At 54.6% G+C, this 23,512-nt stretch overlaps 11 protein-coding genes across 11 annotated transcripts; 6 read left to right on the forward strand and 5 right to left on the reverse strand.

The window, feature by feature from the left end:
- The first annotated feature begins 164 nt into the window (after positions 1-164).
- Positions 165-1,867, forward strand: SODALDRAFT_311339 (hypothetical protein). Its single transcript, XM_028609166.1, has 3 exons — positions 165-917; positions 1,005-1,235; positions 1,311-1,867. The coding sequence occupies exons 1-3, from the start codon at positions 207-209 to the stop codon at positions 1,587-1,589; spliced, it is 1,221 nt and encodes a 406-aa protein (XP_028466331.1). The 5' UTR covers positions 165-206; the 3' UTR covers positions 1,590-1,867.
- A 558-nt stretch (positions 1,868-2,425) lies between these two features.
- SODALDRAFT_333119 (GPI ethanolamine phosphate transferase) lies at positions 2,426-6,081 on the forward strand. The gene has a single exon (XM_028611886.1). It carries the CDS (start codon positions 2,614-2,616, stop codon positions 5,794-5,796), a length of 3,183 nt encoding a protein of 1,060 aa, XP_028466332.1. The 5' UTR covers positions 2,426-2,613; the 3' UTR covers positions 5,797-6,081.
- Positions 6,082-6,931: 850 nt separating this feature from the next.
- SODALDRAFT_164231 (hypothetical protein) lies at positions 6,932-9,128 on the forward strand. The gene is made up of 4 exons (XM_028606958.1): positions 6,932-7,261; positions 7,323-7,397; positions 7,469-8,479; positions 8,571-9,128. The coding sequence occupies exons 1-4, from the start codon at positions 7,079-7,081 to the stop codon at positions 8,865-8,867; spliced, it is 1,566 nt and encodes a 521-aa protein (XP_028466333.1). The 5' UTR covers positions 6,932-7,078; the 3' UTR covers positions 8,868-9,128.
- Positions 9,129-11,111: 1,983 nt separating this feature from the next.
- On the reverse strand, positions 11,112-12,798 carry SODALDRAFT_359628 (hypothetical protein; the record flags this gene model as incomplete). Its single annotated transcript, XM_028614190.1, has 5 exons — positions 11,112-11,423; positions 11,659-11,739; positions 11,849-11,999; positions 12,617-12,653; positions 12,765-12,798. The coding sequence occupies 5 exons, from the start codon at positions 12,796-12,798 to the stop codon at positions 11,112-11,114; spliced, it is 615 nt and encodes a 204-aa protein (XP_028466334.1).
- Positions 12,799-13,603: 805 nt separating this feature from the next.
- Positions 13,604-15,480, forward strand: SODALDRAFT_164338 (hypothetical protein). The gene is made up of 2 exons (XM_028606960.1): positions 13,604-14,380; positions 14,532-15,480. Exons 1-2 carry the CDS (start codon positions 13,845-13,847, stop codon positions 15,376-15,378), a joined length of 1,383 nt encoding a protein of 460 aa, XP_028466335.1. The 5' UTR covers positions 13,604-13,844; the 3' UTR covers positions 15,379-15,480.
- Positions 15,481-15,500: 20 nt separating this feature from the next.
- Positions 15,501-15,959, forward strand: SODALDRAFT_164331 (hypothetical protein). The gene has a single exon (XM_028606959.1). The coding sequence runs from the start codon at positions 15,623-15,625 to the stop codon at positions 15,872-15,874; it is 252 nt and encodes an 83-aa protein (XP_028466336.1). The 5' UTR covers positions 15,501-15,622; the 3' UTR covers positions 15,875-15,959.
- Positions 15,960-16,002: 43 nt separating this feature from the next.
- On the reverse strand, positions 16,003-17,279 carry SODALDRAFT_333127 (Nnf1-domain-containing protein). Its single transcript, XM_028611887.1, has 3 exons — positions 16,803-17,279; positions 16,512-16,636; positions 16,003-16,325 (listed from the first exon to the last, which is right to left on the reverse strand). Exons 1-3 carry the CDS (start codon positions 17,124-17,126, stop codon positions 16,046-16,048), a joined length of 729 nt encoding a protein of 242 aa, XP_028466337.1. The 5' UTR covers positions 17,127-17,279; the 3' UTR covers positions 16,003-16,045.
- A 670-nt stretch (positions 17,280-17,949) lies between these two features.
- Positions 17,950-18,705, reverse strand: SODALDRAFT_378727 (hypothetical protein; the record flags this gene model as incomplete). The annotated part of the gene is made up of 1 exon (XM_028614998.1): positions 17,950-18,705. Exon 1 carries the CDS (start codon positions 18,523-18,525, stop codon positions 17,950-17,952), a length of 576 nt encoding a protein of 191 aa, XP_028466338.1. The 5' UTR covers positions 18,526-18,705.
- Positions 18,407-19,642, forward strand: SODALDRAFT_164422 (hypothetical protein). Its single transcript, XM_028606961.1, has 2 exons — positions 18,407-18,670; positions 18,888-19,642. Exons 1-2 carry the CDS (start codon positions 18,561-18,563, stop codon positions 19,585-19,587), a joined length of 810 nt encoding a protein of 269 aa, XP_028466339.1. The 5' UTR covers positions 18,407-18,560; the 3' UTR covers positions 19,588-19,642.
- Positions 19,416-20,980, reverse strand: SODALDRAFT_333129 (hypothetical protein). The gene is made up of 3 exons (XM_028611888.1): positions 20,596-20,980; positions 20,271-20,402; positions 19,416-20,077 (listed from the first exon to the last, which is right to left on the reverse strand). The coding sequence occupies exons 1-3, from the start codon at positions 20,647-20,649 to the stop codon at positions 19,793-19,795; spliced, it is 471 nt and encodes a 156-aa protein (XP_028466340.1). The 5' UTR covers positions 20,650-20,980; the 3' UTR covers positions 19,416-19,792.
- On the reverse strand, positions 20,829-23,367 carry SODALDRAFT_359634 (pectin lyase-like protein; the record flags this gene model as incomplete). The annotated part of the gene is made up of 11 exons (XM_028614191.1): positions 20,829-20,860; positions 21,119-21,159; positions 21,284-21,363; positions 21,456-21,543; positions 21,715-22,160; positions 22,201-22,266; positions 22,304-22,512; positions 22,629-22,695; positions 22,790-22,842; positions 22,954-23,239; positions 23,341-23,367. 11 exons carry the CDS (start codon positions 23,365-23,367, stop codon positions 20,829-20,831), a joined length of 1,395 nt encoding a protein of 464 aa, XP_028466341.1.
- Between the last annotated feature and the right edge of the window lie 145 nt (positions 23,368-23,512).

Below are 23,512 nucleotides of genomic sequence, written 5' to 3' on the forward strand. Positions count from 1 at the left end.
AAATGCATGAAATAAATATGATTAGTAATCGTAGAATATCTGAGTCGGGACCGGAACGCGCTTAGCGCTAAATTAGCGCGTTACTCTGGGTCGCGGCTTTTAGCGGCTGCGACCGGTCCCATCTGCCGAGGCGTGACGTTAGAGCCTTGACCTCACTCGTATCATGGCTCCTTCACCAACAACAGTTCCCGAGCCGACCGCGCACCATGTCAACCACGCGACTGACCTTTCTGTATCCGCACTTGTTCCGGACGTTACGACTGACCGAAGCCTCTACCCAGTCGACGCGGGCGTGTCGGAGACAAGCCGCTGATGCGAGAGGACACGGGCAATATGCCGCATTCTCGACAACTCCTGCGTCGCGACAGCCACCCATCGTGGGGCGGCACGGCAAGGCTGTAGAGCCTGTACCGTTAGGAGACGAGTCGATTTCGAAGCCTCCCCAACTGAGCTCGAGTGCAGAGACGCCGCCTTCCACGGGAAACCCCGACCAAGGGCGTGCTCAGACCACCGAAGGACCGGAGCCGAAACAAACCACAGATGCCCCGCAGGGTGCCGGCAGTGGAGGCAGTAGAAGCTCCAAATCCTCTACATCTACCCCAGAGTCAGTTGATAAGGGAAAAAAGGCCGCGTCGGAAGCGCGGGACGAGGTGAGGGCGGAGGCCAAGAAGAGCGGGCCGCTTGAGGCCATGCTGCATTCAAAATCGGAGGAAGGGAACAATACACCCAAGCACCCCCATCTGTCTCCTCCGCCTTATGTGCACCATTTCGACAGCTATTCTCTCGTCAAACAGTTGGAGATCGGGGGTTATACGCGGGAGCAGTCCATCACGGCCATGAAGGCGATCCGCGGCCTCTTGGCGCAGAACCTGGACGTCGCGCAGGACAGCTTGGTTAGCAAGAGCGACGTTGAGAATGTACGTTTCAGCTCGGAAGAATGGCTGGCCTCTGCCCCCTCCCATGACCGTACAGTTTGGATGTGGAAGACTGACAGTCACTTGCAGGAGACGTACCTATTCCGTGCAGCGTGTTCGGAGCTCAGCACCGAGGTGAAGAACAACCGACGGATTGCGGACGAGGAGATGCGACGGCAACGGACACTACTGCAACACGAGGTCGACATCCTGACCCAGTCGATGAACCAGGAGCTCCTCACTCTCAACGATAACGTCCGTGGGATGTTCAACGACCGCAGGATTGCTGTACGGGAGGAGCAAAAGGCGGTCGAGAGCACGGTGAGTCCTATGCCCTGTTTTCCCGGCCTCGCCAAACCCCGAGTTAGGGTCTAACCAGGTCAACTCCAAACGCAGATCCAGCAAATTAGCTACAAGATCAGCATCTCTTTGAGCAGCGACGCGAAGTCGGAGATTGAGGGCTTGCGCTGGGTACTCATCCGACGTTCTGTCATTGGGATACTTTTCATGGCAGTCCTAACGCTCGGCGCGCTGCGATACGGCACGTATCTGAGCCAGGAGCAGAAGAAGGAGGCGGAGCGGTTGCGAAAGCAAGCAGAATTGTTGAAGGCTGCCGACGCAAGGCGGGATCATGCCTCTGCGCCTGACGCAGCCGAGATTCTAGCAGCGAGCTGAAATGGAAAGTACCGGCAAGGCCATGGTTTTTCATTAGCATCCGAAGAGACGCTTTCATTGTAGTATGTGTATAGAGCAGCAGACATTCATACTTAGGTAGACTCAGGCAGAACGCCACAGACTTCCTTTCTTTCCTTTCTTCTTGTATAAAATGAGGTGGTTGTATTATGACTACTGCCTGGGACTTCGAACTTGCAGTAGCATTGGGCTTGGTCTTGGGGAAGAAGGCCAGTGTATGAGAAGAATTGACGAAGACCGCCTTGGTATGGAAATCCAGCTTTCTCTTTCTACTATTGGCGTACATGGAGGGTCCAGTAACCAAAACCGCGTGCGAGAGGCGAAGATCCACGTCGCTTTCGTATGTGGACGCCCATGACTTGACCCTAAGGCCATAGCGTATCGCATCTTCTACGCGGTCTTGCGCCCGCGGCCTATGTCTCTTACCCGTGAAAATCCTTATACGGAGTACGAAGCCCACTCCGCACCTGGGCCCAGAATTCAAGCCGGAGGTGAAGTCAACGGACTACCTTGTGTTGGAGGTACCAGCCTTACCGCCTCCCAGAATCTAATCTCTTCTTCGAGATATTTCTGTCAACATAAAGCTCCAAGAGTGTCGACAGTCTGACCAGTTATAACTTATCGGGCACTGTGGGTAGGTTCAGAGATCGGCTGAAGTCCACAGTATGAATACCCATATGATACTGAAATAACACCGGGTACTTTGTTAGGTATCATAACCGCACGTCATATCAAGGTTACAGGAGCTACATCCGGAGTATTTTGACACTGCAAGTGGGGCGCCCGGGACAGATCTCTCGACCATTTCTCCGTGTCTTGATCGACTCGATGGAGACCTTGTTAACACTCCTCGATTCACAGCGTCAACAACAGAAGGTACTCGCCAAAGTACAGCGACCAATTGGCGATCCACGACAAGGCTGGCCAGTCCTCGCCGAGTCCAATGGCACAGAGGGAGCAGGCTCGTAACCACCATTGATTTCTGGTCCTTCCCGAGTGGCCCGCCATGGCACCATCAAGCCGTCAACGATCGACACCCTCGTCCGAGTACAAAGCTATTGCGGGTCAGAATGCCCGCGCAAAGCATGCGAAAGAGGCGGAAGACGCGACAATGAAAGATGCGGGCATCCCCGCCGACAAGGCAGAATCCAAAGCCCTCGAGCTACAGCGCAAAGCCCTCGAAGCTCGACGCAAGACCGAATACGGGCGTCGTTGGTGGTGGACTGTCGGCTTCTGGACATGGATGCTCTGCATACACGCCGCTGGCATTCTCTTCTTTACAAGTGGTTTTCTGTTGACACGTCTGGTTTTGGACGAGAAGTCGAGCTGTGCTGTGCCGCCGGTGGATCTCCCCTCGAGCTGGAACGGCCGAGGGACCGTCGGGGGCGGGTGCTGGCACCCCAAGTCCTTTGACAGGGCCGTTGTCGTCGTTATCGACGCCCTTCGGTATGACTTCACCGTGCCCGTACAAGATAACGCTCCTTTCCACAACGCCTTTCCCTTCTTACACGAGACTGCCGTCCGATCTCCCGAGCACGCCGTCTTGCGACCCTTCATCGCCGACCCACCGACAACCACCCTTCAGCGGCTCAAAGGCCTAACCACCGGTACCTTGCCGACCTTCATTGATGCGGGGAGCAACTTTGCGGGTACAGCAATTGACGAGGACAACCTGTTGATGCGGATGAAAGACGCTGGAAAGCGCATTGTACACCTGGGAGACGACACCTGGCTATCACTATTCCCCGGCTACTTTGAGGCCAATATCAGCCACGCCTATGACAGCTTCAACGTCTGGGATCTACACACAGTTGACAATGGTGTCATAGAGCATCTCGCTCCTCTTCTCGAAGACCGGCAAAAGGGGAGCTGGGATCTTCTTATCGGCCATCTACTCGGAGTGGATCACGCCGGTCACCGGTATGGTCCCGATCATGCTGCCATGACGGCCAAACTCCAACAAATGGACGAGTTCATCCGTGATATCACTTCGCGCATCGACGAGGATACCCTCCTGGTTGTGATGGGCGACCACGGCATGGACAGCAAGGGGGACCATGGCGGTGAAAGCGACGACGAGGTGGAGGCTGCGCTCTGGATGTATTCCAAGCGCCCATTCTTTGGAAGGACCGAGCCTGAGCATATCCAACCTCCAGCCACGGCAAAAATCCGACCAGTCAACCAGATTGACCTTGTGCCGACCTTGGCTCTATTGCTCGGGATTCCCATCCCCTACAACAACCTCGGTGGCCCTATTGAGGAAGCATTTGCTGGCAAACAGGGAAATGCATGGCAAAATCTGGCTGCGGTGTCGCGAATCACCGCGGCGGGAATTCGGCGGTATCAGGGCTCATACTTTGCCGCCCGCGGTGTTGAAAGCTCCGCTCCGAACCACAAGACGGATATTTGGAACACGGCTGAGCACTCTTGGGGGACGAAGTCGTGGCGGGACGCGTACCGGTCGTTCAGAGAATACCAACACGACACGCTCTCTGTCTGTAAGGGCCTCTGGGCCAGGTTTGACGTCCCTAAGATGGTGACTGGCATTACCATCATGGGTGTCGCGCTCGTCTTCCTCCTGGTGTACTCCTCTCGTGGTGAAGATGATGACTTCGCAGCGGCAGAGGATTCGGAGCTCGACCTGGTCGAGAAGAAACTCGAGCTCCGGGATTTTCAGTCCGATTCGTCCCCCTCTTACAAGACGCGTCACAAGAGTATTGTGGTGGCCGCTCTGGTAGGCGCTGTCCCCGGGGCGGTTGCCGGTGCCACACTGTCCTTTCTGACCGGACTCGATGACCTGAGCTATGCAGGGGCGGCAGCAGCTCTGGCCAGCGTCTTGGCTGCCCTGGCATCTATGCTCGGGGCCGGCAAGAGAGTGGCCGATATCCTGCCTACATCGGTATGGGGTTGGCTTTCGGTCATATTCACTGTGAGCCAGTCTGTTGGCTTCGCGTCCAACTCGTATACTATTTGGGAAGATTCTATCCTTCTGTTCTTCCTCACTACCTTTGGTGTAGTGAGCGCCGTCGCTTCCTTCTCTATTCCCTCTGCCAGGGACCGCACTTTAGGCGTGTACCATTCTGTTGTCTTTATCGTCCTGGGCAGGGTGGCATCCTTCTCGAAGCTCTGTCGGGAGGAGCAGATGCCCTACTGCACGTCAACTTACTATGCATCGGCTTCGTCTTCAACCTCGGCGGTTTGGCAGTTGGTTATTCCTTTTGCTGTCGCCTTGATGCTTCCGGCCGTCATCAAGTCGTTCCTAGTGCCACCCCGATCTTGGGAAGGCCTCGGCCCGACCTGGATTGGTACTATATACAGGACCGGTCTTTTCATGGCCGCCACTTACTGGGTTCTCGACGCCGCCGATAACAGCAATTGGTTCCCCAGCCTATCTTCGCATGCGCTCAAGTCGATCGGCGTCTATCTCGCGCAGCTTACTCTCGCCCTAGCTTTCGTGGCAGGCACGACAGCCTTCATTTGGGCACCGCCCTTGGTATCTGTTTTCACGGCAGCGAGCCCGACCGGAGCTAAACAGCTCACGATTCTCGGCTACGGGAACGCGCACGGGGCGAGATACCTCCTTCTGCCGCTCAATATCCTGGGGGCGTGTATCCTCCTGTCGAAGCCCATGGGAGGCGGAGCTCTTGCCATCGTTTTCTGGCAGATCATGTCGCTGATGGAAATCGTGGACCTCAACTCCCTATCGGGCGAGGCCATCGGTCCCGTCATGCTCGGGCTGATCGGCAACTTTGGGTACTTCAAGACGGGCCACCAGGCGGCGCTGAGCAGCATCCAATGGGACAGTGCTTTCATCCCACTGTTCTCCATCCGTTACCCCTGGAGCCCCGTCGTGGTCGCCCTGAACACGTTCGCGGGGCAGATCATCGCGGTGGCGGCGCTACCACTGATCGCTCTTTGGAAGGTAGGACCCAAAAGGAAAGGGGTCCTGGAGAGCACGAGCAGGGCCCTAGGGGCCCTTGTCTCCTTTTTCGCGGTGGAGTCGATGGCAACGATGGCGTGGGCCGGTCACTTGAGGAGACACCTGATGCTGTACAGGGTCTTCAGTCCTCGATTTATGATGGGGGCGGCGGTTTTACTTACCGTGGATCTGGTGGGTATTCTCGTTGCCCTGACGGGTGTGAAGGCCAACACATTATCTGTGAGTGAAGTGTTTGGGTGGGTGGACTGAACCCAGATGAGGCAGGACAAGTCTTCAGCTTTCAAAATTTGGTCTCTTTGTATTATACATCGATTCGTCATCGGATCAAGGATTGGGTGATATAGGTATGATACCCAAGGTCACAAGGTCCTCGACTCGGGGGCCCCTGAGGTACCGAGTCGGATGATGGGATTTCTGACACAGGCGCTTGGTTGATACCTGGTATCTAATACGGATAACACAAAAGTCACATCCCTCGATAGACGTGTATAGATAGTAAATACAGTCAGTTAAATATCAATTCGATTTGGACGCCAAGGGCCCTTCTACCGGACACATCGTGAAAGCACTTACACATCTGTCTCGGATGGGTAGCGCGGCGGACATTCCTCCACCACCACAGCGTTGAACGTCAGACCACGGCCTCAGCTCCATGGATGTGGGGAACCATTAATAAGCCACAGGAGAGACACCGACACACTCCAACATAGTACTTTCTTTGTCGCCATGTCTGAGTGGGAGTGCAAAGTAGATCTCTTGCCCGGCTAGGTACCTCAATTTCTCCACTTTTTCAAAATAAATCAGGCAGTGGCAGCGGGAGCTTGGGGAAAGCACAGGGCAGGTCGATCCAGGCTATTCTTTTTATTTTTATTTTTATTTTTCTTTTTTCTTTCTTTTATTCTTTTTTTCTTTTTCCTTTTCCACCACCTTCCAACCGTCTTGATAACTCAAATCAAGCCTCCGCGTCTTCCCACCCAAGACCTTTCTCCCTCTACATCCTTACCTTACCAACCGACGTTGTCGATACCTAATCCACACCTAACTTCCCATCATCGAACGACTTGTGTGTCTGCTGTACATACACGTTTTTTCTTCCAACCGCTAAATCCCACTCTCCTCTTCCCCGTTGAATCTCGCCACCCATATTTCACCTCGGATCTCCGGGTCAACACTTCAACGCTTCACGAACGCCTTGCCTTGCCTTACCCCTCTCCTAATTTCACTCCATCTTCCTGATCATCTCGAATCCCACTCGACTCACGCATCAACCGATATTACCGGTCCATATCGAGTCTTGAAGGTGTGTGATTGCAACCCCCATTCCGTCCCCACTTCTTTCATTTCTACAATTTGACCAAGTTGCTCGCAACCCAACGCTGACGGTTTACCTGAGAGCAGTCTTCCTACCACCTCCCCGATCTTTCCTTTCACAATTGTGTCAAATATCACCTCGTCCTCTTACGGTTCTTCTCTGCCACCCCGGAGTTTGATTGCGCCAATACACAGATATATCCACGATAACTCAGCAATCATGGCGGCCAACGGTACCTTCGCGAACCAGGAACAGCTGAAGGGTAATAGCGAGCCCGCGCCCGCTGCCTCTGCTGAGACAACTTCCTCCGGCAACTCTAGCAACCTTAGCAAGGATGAGGTCGGCTGGTACTTTGTCGAGCAGTACTACACTACCCTGAGCAAGACACCCGAGAAGCTTCATGTAGGTTTTGCGCCTCTCTCCTCGCGAAGAGTATGACCCAGGTTACTAACCAAGGCCACAGCTGTTCTACGGAAAGCGGTCTCAGTTCGTTTATGGGAAAGAAGCCGAAGTTGCTAGCGTCTCGGTTGGAAGAAGTGTGAGTCTACCCGCCGCGCACGACAAGTCCTATCAAGAGGCACCCAATTAACTTTTGTGTCACACCTGTAGGCCATCCAAGAGCGCATCAAGGAGCTTGATTTCCAGGACTGCAAAGTCCGCGTCACCAACGTGGATTCCATGGCCTCCTTCGACAACATCGTCATCCAGGTTATTGGTGAGACTTCCAACAGGGCCGGCGAGCCCCAGAAATTCGCTCAGACCTTTGTCCTCGCCCCACAACCCTCCGGCTATTTTGTTGTCAACGACATCCTGCGCTTCATTAGTGAGGAAGGAGAGGAAGAGGCCGCCCCCGAAACTCAGGAGGAGCAGGCGTCGATCGCGTCCGCGCCGACCCCGGAGTCTGAAGTTCCGGCTGCCGCTGAGGCAACTGAGAAGGTTGCGGAGGAGCAGACTGAGGTTGAGGCCATGGCTGCCGACAAGAAGCCCGAGGAAGCTGCGGCGCCGGAGGCTATCCCGAAGCCAGCTGAGCCTACTGCCGAGCCTACCAAGCCCGAGGCTGTCCCTGAGCCTCAACCAGAGGCTGCGGCTCCCCCTACCCCCGAGGCCGCTGCCCGCGAGGTTGCCGAGGAGAGCGTAAAGGAAGCAGAGAAGCCCGCCGAACCCAAGCCGACTCCCGCCGCCCCTGCTCAGGCAGCCGAGAAGCCTGCGCCAGTGCCGGCCGTCCCTGCCAAGCCCATGTCGTGGGCCAGCCGTGCCGCAGCTGCCCTTGGGGCCAAACCTGCCGTCCCCCTCCCGAAGACCGCCACACCTCCTGCCCAGTCCAAGGCAGCTGCTCCCGCCCCTGCTACGGCTCCCGCGCCTACCCCTGCTCAACAGCCGGCTTCCCAAACACAGCAGGCAGCCGAACCTAAGGAGTCCTCGCAGGGCGGGACTGAATGGCAGTCGGTCACCGACTCCAAGCGCCAGAACCGCCCGCAGTCTATCTCCGGATCTCCTGCCGAGAACCCTGGCACCTTGGGCTACGTTAAGTACGTGACGGAAAAGGTCAAGATGGAGGATCTGATGGCAGCTCTCGCTAGCCACGGCGAGCTCACCTATTTCGACATTAACCGCACGAAGGTTAGTTTTTCTTCTTCTTTTTTTTTTTCTCCTATCTTTTTCTTTTCGCCGCACCACCATCTTGAAGACCTTGAACTAACAAATTGTGCAGAACTGCGCTTTCGTCGAGTTCGCCACCCCCGCCGGATATCAGGCCGCTGTAGCCGCTAATCCTCACACTGTCAACGGTGAGAACATCGTCGTTGAGCCTCGCCGCCTCAAAGCCGGCGGGTACACCGGCGGAAACTATGGGCCTGGTCGAGGTGGTGCCGCCAACCGGGGACGTGGTGGCTACGACGGCCAGCGGTCCGGAAGCCAGGGCGGTGGCCGGGGAGGTTTCACTGGACAAGGTCGCGGTCGCGGTGGTGCTCCCCGTGGCCGTGTTGCCCCTCAGGCGACCAGCGCTTAAACCAAGCCCACCCTCCAAACGCTCTATGCGGCATACGTACGGCGCGGGATCCTGCCATCACCATGGATGTCCCATAGGCGGATCGATCCTCCCCGGCCGACGAAGCAGCGTATCATGAACACGGTTTTCCCGAGACGAGGACCAATGTTCTCTTTTGATGACATGGACGCCAGCATCCTCCGCTCTGTGTACATGGCGGTATATCCCTAAGCCTGTCATCCTACAGGCAAAAAAGCTCGATCCTTTATGGGCCACTGTTTCCATGGGAGTTCGAGTCGGAGGCACGAATCTCCCGTTTTCTTTCTTTTTTAACTCTATTCTTCCCTTTTCTTTCTTTCTTTTTTTTTTGTTTCCGTCTCGTCACGATGGGATGGGGCCGGTTTACCAAGCATGACTTCTTCAGCATATGCATTTCGTGCGGTTGGCTAACCTACGATGAGGCGTCGGTTCATGCTCAACAAAATGTTGGACCTGATTCATTCAACGTCGGTTAGGAGGAAGAGGGGCAAAGCTGTACATTGATGAGTATTGTGGAGGAACAAAAAGAGGAGGATTTTGCCAGGGAATGGACGCGGCATATAACTGTGGAAGAAGCGCGAAAACAGGTGTACGGTATGATGGTACAAAGGGAAAAGGTCGGATATGGTAGGGATGGGACGCGGCGTTCCTATAGTACTGTATTATGCCAGTCTCTAAGGAGAGCGTGAGGGAAAGGAAGGGCTTATTCCATTGGTGGAATTGGCCCTGCGAAGCGGAAACGTGAGGTTAGCAAAAAGATTAGGGATGAGATGACCCAAAAGCTTAAGCTAATATACATGGGAACCGTTAGCCGGTTTCCGATGAGGGAGAAACGGCGGTCCGGAATACCACGCGTGAGTTATATATGGCGGAGGGGGGTGTTCTGTTCTCTATGGCTGGAGATCTGACTATATTCCCAACTGCCGAAGTATGGACATGGATGATGGTGAAAGGGAGGGGGGAGATGGTGTGTAACATCGATGGTCTTCTGTGTCTGATGCCGCACGCGGAGACGGTCCGATAATGCACAGTTGATCGGACATGAAGGCTTAGGTAGGTAGGTAGGTAGGTTAGCTAGCGTAGGTTTGGATGAGGAACGAGATTGGGGGCGGCGCGGAAGATTTCGAGAAGCCGACCTGCCAGTTCAAGTTTGGCTGGGTTTGGTGTCTGGGGCAGTTTGAGCGTTTGCGAGGGGAGAGGGAGATAGGTATTAGTAATGGACAGTACCATCGTCCCGTACTACCGTAGTATGGGGATGTTGGATGGATAAATTGCTCAACTGCCTGCCTACTTCGGCATGTCGCCTGACTGCCTGCATTTGAGAACGTTAATATACGCAATAATGAAGGATGACAAACAGTGTCGACCTTAGCGGCTAAAAGACCGAAGCGTTCTACGCCATGTGGTTATGTCAAGTGCTTCGGTCCTTTTGTCAGGCCACTGTATTCGTTTGCAGAGGATGGGATGGGAGGCATGGGGGTACCTACCTAAGGCAGACGACAGCAATTGAGTATCTACCTAGGTGTCTACGAATTATTTACCCGCCACTTCTTTCCTTTTCTCACACGCAATGTTCTCTATAAATACTCACCACATGCATCTATTCCGAGACTTGCATTAGACCTCTATTCGGATCCCAGTTACCGAGGAGAAGGAAGACCAAGGCCCCGTCCCCCGAATTAACTGTATGCAGGTTTTGCGTCGTTCGCATATGGCGGGGTACATGATTCTCAAATAAGATCAGTGATAATACCTTTCGACTAAGGTAGCATGCTGTAAGGTAGGTACGGAGAAGTACGGAGAACGGACTAGTCCGTACCTTACTTCGCCCCGATCTTTGCGTGATAAAGAGGTCTCCGACTAAACGTGCAGTTATTAGTACGGAAGACGGAAGATAAATACCAGCTTCTGTGTGTCCAGAGGCATCGAACGAAGAGTATTCCAACTATCACCAGGTCGGGATGGTGACATTGTTCCAACGTCCTCTCCGCTCCGACCCGAGCGGACCCAGCAAGCCGGCAACGCCGTGTCCACAAGAGGGTCGTCCCAATGGACAAGAAAGTGGCTTGCATCTAAACCCCAGACACTTGACTACTATGGGGTACGACGACAAGACATAGTTCGGGAGCATGCGGCAGGCAGCATGTGGTTCGTTCATGGTCTCTGCCTTGCCTTGGCTTGTACGTTGTACTTCGGAAACAGGCCGCCTGCTGCGTGTTGCCTGCGTTATCGAGAAATGGGGAGGGGGCGGAGACTGGCCGGGAGCGCCCTGGGCCGCTTCTTCACCGGGCCAAGAGGTGCAGCGGCTGGCTCTTTTTCCCGTTCTTGTGCAGCCGCTTGAGGTCGTTCTCCGTCGAAGCACCGTTGTAAGGTGGCTTGGCGGGCGCGCGTGTGCGTACTTGGTATCCCCCTCTCCGGCCAGGACAGGAGCTGGGAGACAGGGCGGTGAGCCCAAGGTCTGTAGGACTGAGCAGCAAGCGAGAGGGCCAAAAGATGGCGGGAAGGCCCATCCTTCACGGCATGGAAGCCTGGTGGAATCTTCATGGAACATGTATGTCAGGGTTGTAGGTATGTCAGGGATGGCAATACAACCCCGGGCGAAAAAGGGTGGGTGGGGGAGAACGCAGTGAAGGATAAGGGAGGCTTAAATTACCGAGTTGATGATTGGTATCTGTATCTCTCCTGCCCCTTTGTTTAGCGAGGGGCCCGAAGCCCCGTAGAGCATCCTCGGTTCACCGGGTATGAATAGTCGTCCATGGCCACTTTTTGGTACGATCATGACTTCTCCGGGGTTGATGGGTTGTGATCGGTGGATGGGATCGGTGGAGGGGATGATCCCTGGAGGACGATCGCGCTACGGAAGGATCATCCAGCTAGCCGTCTTCGTATTGGACTGCGCGGGCCATCTCTTTCGTCCACGAAGTATGTACACGCACACTACTTCGTGAGAATAAGACCCGTACTCCGTAGGCCCATGATTCGGGATCAGGAAAGCTATGAACTCGGAACCCACATTCAAAGGTCTGGAGCATCGGCCTTCTCGTAATGTCCGGTGTCCTCACCGGGCTCCATTCTCTACCTTGACCTCCTGCCCTCTCTGGTTGATGTTGCGGGCTGGGAACGTGTATCTATGTACCTACTCCGTATCTGGCTGATATTTTGGTACCTACTACCTACCCGGAATGGTCTAGTCTGCAGGAGGCCATGTCCAGTTGCAGTGCAGAGAACGGATAATAAGGTAGTTGCGTCTCCGTGCAAACACGATGCCCCTCATCACATCAACGGATAGGTACTCCTTCCGCTCTCCATTTTCCATTCCGCTTTATCCCTCTTTGCACGTTTGCATCACATCTCGTCAAATGCCCATGTACTGTGCCTGCTTACCTTAGGTACCTAGGTATCTTGGCTTACTAATTGCTTGCGTATCCACATATCCACACGTCTGGGTACATCGTTCTCCGTTCTCCGTGTGTAAAGTGCTTACCTGTAAGGTACGGATGCCTTTTATGGTAAGGTGCATGCTTACTTTTACACGTACGGTCAATCGTCTTCGGGGCCCTGACCGACGACGGACGAATCTTCTCTTCTGATCTTCTCCATCTTCATTCGGCCTCCTAACCACACTCGCACTCGTCCCCCCACATCCTTCCCACCCCCTTTCTAATAACTAGGTGATAGCTAATCCTCATCATTTCGTCTCTCTGGATTTGTTTTATTCCCTCATCTCTCACATAGCGACGCAGAAGAGAGCGGAATGCGCAAAACATGCTCATATCCATCGCAAGGTGGTTGAGCACACTGTTACGACACCCTCCCCCTCCCCCTCCCCCCTCCCCCAAGCAATTGTGTCACATACCTTAACTTAATTACCTACCACACCCTGCCCGGAATCCCCATCCGCTCCGATGTCCATGTCCCATCTCCCCCCCACCAACGCCCGCCCTATTGCGGTCCCACTTTGTCCGGCCATTGATCCCCTTTTGTTTCTCCTTCTCCAGGAGATGCCCACTTCTTTTATTATTTGGTCCCTTGCCTTCTCGAGCACCGAGCACCGAGCACCCATCTGCCGATCAGGGGTGTCTGTTGACCTTCTCTGCTTATTCTATCCGCCCAATATCCATCCATACTCTCTCGCCTACATGCCTTATTACTTATTGTGGGTTTCTATTACGGATACTATTTCCAGTTTTTATTGGACCATGTCCGTCTTGCTTGTCAGCTTTCGCGTGCCCTCGTGCCATCATGCCCTCCTCCCGACCCCTGTGATGACGCTCATCCCGTCTTCCCCTGTTCATCTGTCCATGGCTATTAGTCACTAGTTTCCCTCGTTGTTTGTTCGTCCCTCACGCTTCCACGCCCTCCCGCCAGCCACATCTCTTGATATTCTTCGAGTCAGACTAACTACTGGTCTGCAACGTCACCCGGGCCCGCCAGCTTCGAATTCCCATCCGTCTTCGCTAGACGGGTTGTTTGAAAGAACTTGCTCTTGGACGCCCTTCCAACTAGCGCCATAGTATCACTCACCTCAGTCTTTTTTTCTTCTCTTATCAGTCTGAGATCGCTACCTACTCCGTAGATGGCCTTCAGGTCAGCCATCCATCACAGTGCTTTATTTCGTTTCTTTCTCTTCCTTACGTCCTTATAGTTGCTAGCACGACGCTCTCGGCCGGATCTTTGGCCTGTCCTCTCGGCCTTGGCTTCCCAGCACATGTCGACGGTGGCGTCTGCTCATCATGTTCATTGGTGGTGAGGGTCGTGCCGTATAACCCCTCCAGTTCCACGACCTGCCATCTGAAGACCCCTCTCCCGACGTCCTCTCGGAACCCGGCCCAAGGTGGACAAGGTTACGTCTTCTGACCGCCGCCGCACCCTGGTGCTGGCTGGGCCCCATCCTCTCCTCCGCCTTCCTCTCCCCCAGGCCTAGGTCGACTCCAGTCCACCGTCGTCACCCCGTGCCCTATGACTTCGCCCAGAACCGTAGATGGGCCTTCTACCCCCACTGTCCAGGGGCAATCCCCTCAAAACGGAGCCGCACGACGCCGCCGTCGGCTTTCCGTCGAAGAGGATTATTTCTACGAGCAAGTCATGACGACAAGCCCGCGACGACCTCCTGCCGAGCCGCCACCGCCCTATCGGCCTTTCGCTGGCCGTAGAACTCTGTCGAGAGCAGTGCCCAAGAGACGATCCGACGATGTCCTGCCGCCCTATTCCACCGACATCGACCTCCAGGGCGTCTGGGAAACCAAAATGGAGATCGAAGACACCAACAAGCGTGCCGACAGTCGCCAATGGAGTACCGTCCTGATCGAACTTCGCGGCACCCAAATCAAGCTGTACAGCGTCAAAAATGACTGGGCGCAATGGGGCTGGGGTGTCACCAAGGACTGGGTGACAGCCATGTCTCCCGACAACCCTCCTTGGGTGCGTAAGGGTGCCCTGCTTCGCGCCTATACGCTTCAGCACGCAGACGCTGGAATCGCCGCTGACTATAAAAAGTGAGTTCTCTTGGTCTACCATCGACCAGGCATGCCTTGGCCCCGGGGGGGGTGCTTTTTTTTTTTTTTTTTTTTTTTTTTTTTATAAAGAATATGCCCCTCTTTTCTTCTAAAGTCATACGGCTGACATGAGCTGATCAATACGGGAAAGACGTCGCAATGTGATACGTCTTCGTCTCGAAACAGATCAGCTTCTCATTGCGTGCGTTGAATCCACGACCTTCGTGAAGTGGCTCGATGCCCTTTTTGCTGCCATGGCCATTGCAGAACCGCTTGAGGAGCGGGAGTTTCCCCCCGATCAGAGCATTCCCAGGACCCATCGGTCTCGGTGGCTTCGTACGTCTAGCAGCTTGCCAGGAAGACATTACTATCCTATTCCGACGCCCCGGCCCCTGAGTCAACTTCGTCTCACCCCACCCAATGGGGGCAATGATTCCAGGGCTGCATCTCGCGATTACTCCCCGAACCAGGCATCCAGTATGAGCCTCGCCCTCAATGTAGACCCGGAGACCAACTCATCGCCGGCGCCCGAGTCGCAGAACCCGGGACAGAACCCCAAGCCAGTCCTCCCCTTCCCATTCCCGTCGCCCACCTCCTCGCCTACCTTAACCCCGAGCTCGGCTGTTGCTTCTCGCCACGGACGGATGCCGGCCGATCGTCCTTCCACCCGTCGCTCTGCCGCTTCTGCATCTACCTATCGTCACCACGCCACGGCATCCGTGACAGATCTCTGCCGGCCTTGGCACGCGTCCACCGTCGCGCCCACGGGGAAATGGACGCCCCACCATGGCATCTGGACCGTCGAGGACGACATTCGATACGCAAGGTTATGCTTCTCCGTGTTGCTATATCAGAGCCCACGAAAATCGGAATACGTCGTGCTAAGGGGCACCCGCTGGTTCGTGGACTGGGAAACAGGACGGATGATTAGAGTCCTGCCGCCCAGGTATGGCCAGTTTGACAATGATCGGCCTGCCAGGAGACTCTTACACTATTAGCGCTGCCCCTTGGCGCTGCCATCATGGCAATCATATGATGGAAGGCGACTTGTTCAGCGAATGGTGGTCTGCCTATTTTCCCCGACATTTTCTTTTTCTTCTTCTTTTCTCTTCATTTTCTTTTCCTTCGACCCTTCTCACAGGATTCGTGTCTTCTCAATATGACGTAGACTAGACAGCTATACCACCGCATGGCAGGGCGTCTATTTATTGGAGTGCATCAGCTGGTCGCGGCGCTTGGAGCATGGTTTGCATGTTTTGCATCGGAGAGAACGCACGCATGGTTGGGTTGGTATGTCATCTTGGAGCGCGGATGGCATGGCATTCATTACAGGAGTCCCACCTGGACGAGTGTACATACATTACAATTCTTATCACGCTGTTCGGAATTTCATCCAATCTCCTGGTATCATATGCCATAGCAATAAGCGGCCCGTTCCGTTGCATCTCCCATCCGACGGGAACCCAAGACGCCTCTGATAGAACTTCCCATTGACCTATTGCAACCGGAGCGGTGCCGGTCTGACCCCCAAAACGCCATGCTCAACCCACATTGTCCCATAAGGGGATGACGGCGCGGAAAAGAAAGGAAGAAAAAGGGAAAGGAGGCAAATCACGAACGAAAAAAAAAAAAAAAAAAATGAACTTGGTGGTGAAGACCCCCACATCACCCACCCGTCATCTCGGCATCAGCCGTCCTCGACTCGGCAGCAATCTCGGCGCCTACCTCGGCGAGGAGGGCGTTGGCGCCGTCGACGTCGGCGACAGCGCGGTCGAGGGCGGCGAGGATCGAGTCGATTTCGGCGCGCTGGGCCTGGATGCCGGCGAAGAGGGCCTCGTTCTCGAGCTTGGTGTTGGCGAGGGCGGCGCTGAGGCGGGCGTGGTGGTGGGCTAGGTACGGGTGGAGGTGGGCGCGGAGGATGGTTTCCGGGGGGAGGGTGTGTGGGCTGTATACACATTTTCGTCGGGTTAGAACACGCGGAACGGTAGGATTGCCTGTAACGTTGGGGAAGGGGGGGGGGGGGGAGTGTGGGAGTTGGGTTGGTTGTGGATGGTTTGGTCATTGAAGAACAGGTTGTCGTGGAGGCAAGAACAAAGAGGAAGAAGGAGAAAAGAGAAGGGGGAGACTGTACGGGATGGGTTCGGGGGCGTCAGCTGGCGCTTCGTGGCGGCGGGCCTCTGCTTCAGCGTTGAGGGTTTCGAGTTCGTTTAGTTTGCGAATGACGTCTCGTTCTTCCAGGATGGCCTCGAATTCTTTCTGTGTATTGAATTAGTTTTGCGTTGACGCTTTGTGATCTCCCGTCAAGATAGACGAAGACAGCATAGCTTATGCCTCGGCGGGTTTCCCCTTCGGCACCTCTACCCCCCATCCGCCTTCCCTTTCCATCATGGACTTCAAAGTTTGGAAGGCAAAGCAAACTCACAATACACCGGTCTTCGAGATAGTCGACCATCTGGTTCTGGACATTGCGCAGGGCGTTGGGCGCGTAGGTTGCGATGGTGGGGAAGCAGGTCGCGAAGTTGTCGTAGCTTACGCGGGAGAGGGTGCGGCGGAGGGCGCCGTGGTACATCTCGATGAAGCGGGTCGCGCGAGGGCCTGGCGTAGCGGGCGTGTGTTTTTGTGGGAGGGGAGGGGAGGCGGGAGGGTCGTCTTGTGGCTGTTGAGGTTGTGGTTCGGATTGTTGTTGAGGCTTGGTGTTGTCGGGATCCAGGGCTGCGGTGTCTGGATTGTCGGGGGCGGTATCCATTTCTTCTGTTGAGGCTGGCGGGGCAGGCGCAGATGATACTGCATGGTCGGTATCTGGGGTTGGTTGTGACATTGTTGGATTATTTAGGGGCGGTTTGGGTGACGAGGAGAATGTTGGTGGTAATTTTCTAGAGAGAAGCCCCGGAGTTCGAAGTTGAGAGGAACGCGATGTTCGGTGGGGGTGTTGTCGCGTTTAGAAGAGTGGGGTGCAACTTGAGATTCCCCGCGAAATTGACGTCTCATCATGTGATGAGGTACACGGATGACTAATCACACTCTAAGTGAAGTAAGGTCAGGAGAAATTCAGAGAACTTGCTTCTCCCGACCACAAGCACAGAACTCTAGACATAGACATGCCTCTTTATTTGACGCCACGAACGGTTCAACCATTCGAGAGTTCCCATTAGGTGTCCCCCTCGGTAACTGTCTTACAATCACCGCTTATAAAGGGCTTGATATTCAATGAATTTGAATATCAGTATGACTCTCTTCATCACGGACGAGGGGGCAGAGACAGGCCCTGCCAAAAGAGCCGTGTTTGACACGGTCATCTATGGCTGATCATTCCGTGGCACCTCCGACTTATCATTTTGGGTTGTATTTTCTTACCAAGCCCTAGACCTCTATCACTGCGCCTACACTAGAAGACTACAAACCATCTCAACCGAACCCCTCGCACAACTTGACTATTACACAATCCACCTCTCGATATCCTCGATGTTCAAATTATGAAGCGACATTCTTACTAGACATGAGATCTCCCTTTCTCCTCCTTCATCAATTACCAGGTTCTGTCTGTACGGTGGTCGATCCTAGACCTGCGTCTAAGTCGGACACGGTCCCAGGTTGGTCACGGTCATGCCAGGGATGATCCCCACGTTGACATCCCAAGCCGTAACATCAGCCCAATAGTGGCAAATGAGCGATCCATACTCGTTGCAGTATCTCTTAGCACACTCTACGGTCTCGGTGGCAGTCTCGGCAGCCTGCTCTGTCGTCGTGCCCGCGTAGACGTCGCTAACCACCGTGGGCGAAGTAATGAACGAAGTCGCACTTGCATCTTCTTCATTCTCGGCATCAGTCTGGCTACCGTAAATGCTCTCGGCGGCGGCGTCAGCTTCGGCATCGGCGACACCCGGCGCACAGGGCCCGACAGCGGTGTGGACCATGCCGGGGCGGGGCCCGTGAGAGATGTCCCAGCTGGTGATGCCGGCCCAGTACCCGCACATGGATGTGCCGTCCTGGCACCAGGCGTGGGCGCAGGATAGGGAATATTCCGTCGGAGCGGCGGGGCGGGAAAGATCACGGTCGAGGACGGCGGGAGGGGTGATGCCTGGCAGGGCTGCTCCCATTACCGACACGGCGAAGGTGAGGACGGTGGGAAGAGTTTTGCCGACCATGTTGGCGAGTCCTTGACGCAACGCTTAGTCGTCGAATGGTAAGATGGAGTGGTCTTGGTGCCCGCAATCTGGAGGTCAGACTTATTCAGCAACAAGAAGAAGAGGGCGAGTACCCCGTGGCACCGCCTTTCTCTCGAGAGAGAGGGTGAGAATTTATACCTACCCGCAACTTAATAACGTCGCAAGAGAAAAAAGGTGTTCCTGGGACACACAGGCCTTGTCTGGGGACTCGGGATTGCTATGTGAAGAGTTGAGTTATGGCGTTTGCCGATGAGTGGAGGGGCCAAAAGAAAAAGAAAAGGCCGAGAAGCGCGATGAGGATATGCTTTTTCACAAGATGAGACTAATCTCTACCCGCCTAGTGTTCGTTCGTGTGGCCAGATTTATAGGGGTAGCTCCAAGGCCAGGACGAAGGAGTCAATAGCCGTCAGGAGGTCGCCACCCAACCTTACCCGGAAACTTGCAGTCTTGTTGGCTGGACTTTACCCGCTAGATCGGGTTGATCTTTCTTTCCTCTGCCTTTCTCTTCTTTCTCTCGGAAAGAACGACTCCGAGGTTGCCTCCTTGACATCTGGCCATGCGTGTGGGTGGTACGACTCATACTCAGCGGCCCTTTTATCGGTGGATCAGGGCAACAGGCCAAGTCATGAAAGCCGGGCAAGCAAGCAAGCAGACCAGACCTCCCGGGGCGCAATGGCCAATGGCTTTCTCAGAGCCCGGTCAAGCAGCAACAGCCTGCGATGCTCAGTCACGTCGAGAAGACACAAGAGAGTCGGGGCCGGCCGTCATACGGAGGACACACTTTCCTCGTTACACGGCGAGAGATTCGCTTACCAGAGGGAGGAGGGAATAGGGTGGCGAGAGGTCAAAGAAAGCAAGCAAACTGCGTGTGAACGTGACTCTTGGTCATTTCTGTTTATCGGGCAACACTCATCCGAGTCAACGCCAGCGAAGCGGATCGGACTGGGTCATACAGACTCAGCAAACTATCTACACTGCCAATCAATGCCGAGCAATGTGATACGCACTGAGGGAGATGACATCAAATTCTCTACTCTCTGAATCCATGGTGTTCCTGCGATCAAGTATGGGATTAGGACGGGGGTTGTATGTACATTCCCGAGGGGGATCAGAGGGGCATTGTCAAACTCATAATACATGGTAAAAGCGTATTATTTACAAGCCATTTTCACGTACAAAAGAAGGGAACCCAGTGCCTCCCTCCCCTTCATTCCGCTCCAACTCTCTCTGCTAGAATCCCACCAGCTCAGACCGAAAGGGCACGGGCAGCCTTGAAGTAGAGAGTGAAAGTGATGCCCTGGGCGACGAACCAAAAGAGGCTGCGCAGAGGAGCGAAGCGGCGGTTGTCCTGGAGAACGACGTAGGTGTAGGCGAAGAGGACACGGGCGACCAGGTAGCCGAGGGAGAGGCCGTTGACGACGCAAGGATCGACGCCGGAGAAGACAGCGGCGGCGACGGCGACGGCGTGGTAGCCGAGGGTTTCGATGGCGTTTTCCGAAGCGCCCTTGGCTCGGATGATGCGGCTCTTGATCTAGTTTTTTTTCTCCCCCGGTAAGAAGACTGTGGGTGGAATCCTTGGGGTGATGAAGGGAGGAGGAGGACATGAACGGAGATGGAAGGAAAGGACAGGACTGGGAAAGGAACGAAAAGGGAAAGAAGGGGCGGGTTTTGCATGGGAAGGCAGCGACGAAGAGTCAGGAAGTGAAGACAGGAGAAGTACGCACCCGCTTGTCGAGCGTCTCGTCTTTCTCAACCCGCTGGAGCAACTTGCGAGGCTCGTGGATGTCCGCGTTGGAACGCGCGAGTGATAAGGCGTAGCCGCTAGGGACGAGAGCAAGGAAAAGGGCGGCCGGGATCTAGATGGACAACATTAGCTCGAAATGATCCAGTCATTGGGTCCGTTTCCCGATTCATCTCTAATGGGTTTCCTTCTTTCTCTCACTCGTCACCAGCCCTCATGTTTGCGATTGCGAACAGAGAAAGATGATGAGGAGATACTTGAGAAGAGGCGCGAGAAACAATATACCCAGCAGAGAACCTAAGACTCACAGTGTAGAGGGCAAGGCCCTTCTGGGACAAGTCGAGACCAAGGGAGCAAGCCATGATGGTTGATTGTTTTTGTTCGTTTATTACTTCTTTTTCAGAGGGACGTTTTGAACAGGAGGCGGCGAAAAACTGAAAATAGTTAGGGAAGGATAAAGGCGCTATGTTATACCTTAGTGATTATCTTCACGGGGGATGACGCTGTTTTAAAGTAGGATTTGGGCCACGGAGACAATAGCTCAGAAGGAAAAATGCTCTAGCTTGCGGATGCCTTGGCAACAGCAAAGTACTCCGCAACATCCGTAACATTGGGCCACCTCCTGATCTTCTTTGGTACCTTAGTTAATTCCTCATCCTCATTAGTGGTTGCTTCGGAGAAGTTTAGCCCCGTGCCTTACTAATAGGCATAACATGGGTGGTAGGAGGATCAAATTGGGCCGGGCTTGTCGTAAACATGCATCTATATCTATTCGTATTGGTCAGTATTACGCGGTCGTAGGATAAAACTCGTTCCAAGTCGAACCCTTACTATTATTGACGGCAAAGCGTGTTTCGCCAGCGGAGTCGGGACTTGGGACAGGGCCATCACAAAACTTATGGCGGAGTTTGTTATCGTCTTTTGATGATCCCGGGAAATTTGTTATCCCGATTGTCCGACTTTCTGGCGGAGCAATGGAACCATTGACCAATTGACCAATCAAAGATGCACCGGCTGCGTCCTACTCCGTCCGTCCGCATGGATGCCTGCGGAATCAAAGGTACAAAAATAGGTGCCTAATGGCCCATTTCATGTGGCAGTCAGTACTGAAGTGCCGAGTAATTACGGATACCCCGAACGAGACTCGCTCTTCGATTCCCTCCCCTACGTCGTAGATGGACGAGCTGCCTACCTTGTCCTCGTTGAGGCAAGTAGAGGAAACGACACTCAGCTGCTGATATCGAGACATCATGACTCTCGGCATATCGGTCATTCCCATTCCTTTACTGGAACGCCTTGCCGTTATGTACTTTTCAAATTTTAGTATATTCACGAGAATCGGGTTCGGATCGACGTACGGATACAGACGCTCTACTGAAACAACTCCCCCGAAATCTTACTAGTCAACGAGGGTTATAGTCCCGGACCGGCCAGGGAGGGTCAATTCAATGGATGCCCTCTCCTCCTCGCACTTATCGGCCAGCGCAGCCTGCGCCTCCTCGCTATCGAAAGAAACGTAAGGCACGCCCAGGTCACTGTCGATCCCGTCACAGATGACCACCGGCTCGCCCCCGCAGGGCGACGTGACGTTGAAGTTCTCGAACCTGATGTTGCGGCACGTAGCGGCCTCCGTGTTGGTCGAGCAGCGGACGCGAGCGACGGCCCGCCCGTTGGCCCCGCTCGAGTAGCCGCGGAAGTTCTCGAAGAGCACGTTGGTCACGTTCATCTTGGACGGGTGGCGCCGGCTCGTCTCCGGGTCGATGTTGAAATAGCAAGACTCAAGCGAGATGGGCCACACGCCGTTGGCCGTGCAGAAATTGCGGAACGTCACGTTGTCCACGAAGCCCTCGGCCACCTCCGGCCCCGCCCACACCTTGATCCGCGCCCCCGTTGTCGCCGTTCAGCATCCACACGTTTTCGATCACCACGTCCTTGACGAACACGAACTCGCCCTCATACTGGCCCAGCGAGCCCAGCGACTGCCCGTGCGAGTTTGTTGCAGTACATCGTGTCCACGTGGACGTCCGTGTTGTTCGACTTGGGCGAGAAGCAGTCGTCGTCCGAGTCGACCCAGACCCGTTCCATCTTGATGTGCTCCACGTTCAGCGAGTTGAAGAAGTCGCCGTTCTTGGGCTCCACCGACGCGTTGTTGGACTTGGCTTCGACGATGACGTCCCGGTACGTGATATACTTGGCTACAGAAACCCATGAGCCTCTCTTCGCCTCTCAGCCCACTCAGGAGTCAGGGCAGTTCTTATTATAGAGTCGTGTCTCAACAGGTAACAGGTAAGAGTTCACTCGCAGTCAACGATATCCTACGCTCCCAGCGCCAACAGAGTACGACACGACTGGCCAGGCTGGGTCGATCTCTTCGAAGTAGGCGGTGCTCGTGAATCATTCAGCGATGGCTAGTGAGGACGGAAGGTCCAAGATTATTAACCGCTAGATGTAGTAATAAGGCCCAAAAGTCACGTCGACTACCTGTTGGCGGCGACTGCTTACAAGTACCAAACCAAAGGGGGGCGGGCCTTCACGGATGGGGATGGGGGCCGGCACTGAGGTGGCACAAGGAAACAAAACTAAGGTACCTTACTTTACCGCGAGGAAGGTACAGCATCTGAAGCCTCGAGGTATAAAGTCACTGGGTCCGGACCGGCGTCAGCTACTGTGCCAAGAACCCGCAAGAGGGTTGACCGATTCCCGGCCGGTTGAGGTGGAGACTTCGGGAGGTAGCCAGCTCCGAAACAAGGGCGGAGGATCCGCGATTGCGGAGAAGGGCAGGTAGCGGGTCAAAGTTAGCGGGTCCAGCTCCTCCGTACTTCGTAGGACCAGTTGGCGATACAGTCGAACATTATGCACTTCCGAATCTGGAGGCGTACAACGTACAGAGAAGACGGTAACGTCGGAAGTGGATTGAAGACGTCGAGTTTCAAGCAAACATGAGATGGTGCTCTTTATGTTTTTAGTTGCACGAACACAGGACTCGTACGTACGTACGTACGTACATACAGCTGGGCAGTCTTGCTGGGTTAGCCAGGGCTGAAGAGACACACTACACTCCCATCTGTGAGCTCAGCCATGCTCCGTAGTAGAGCAACGAAGGTAATAAGCAACCAAGATGGTAACTCAAGTGAGCCGATGAACCCTTACCTAATACGGCAACCAGGATCGACTGTCTTTTTGTGTCTTTATCCGGGAACACGCTCTGTCAATTTGTCGATCACT

Source organism: Sodiomyces alkalinus, assembly GCF_003711515.1.
Source record: "Sodiomyces alkalinus F11 unplaced genomic scaffold SODALscaffold_5, whole genome shotgun sequence".
NCBI classification, from domain to species: Eukaryota; Fungi; Ascomycota; class Sordariomycetes; order Glomerellales; family Plectosphaerellaceae; genus Sodiomyces; species Sodiomyces alkalinus.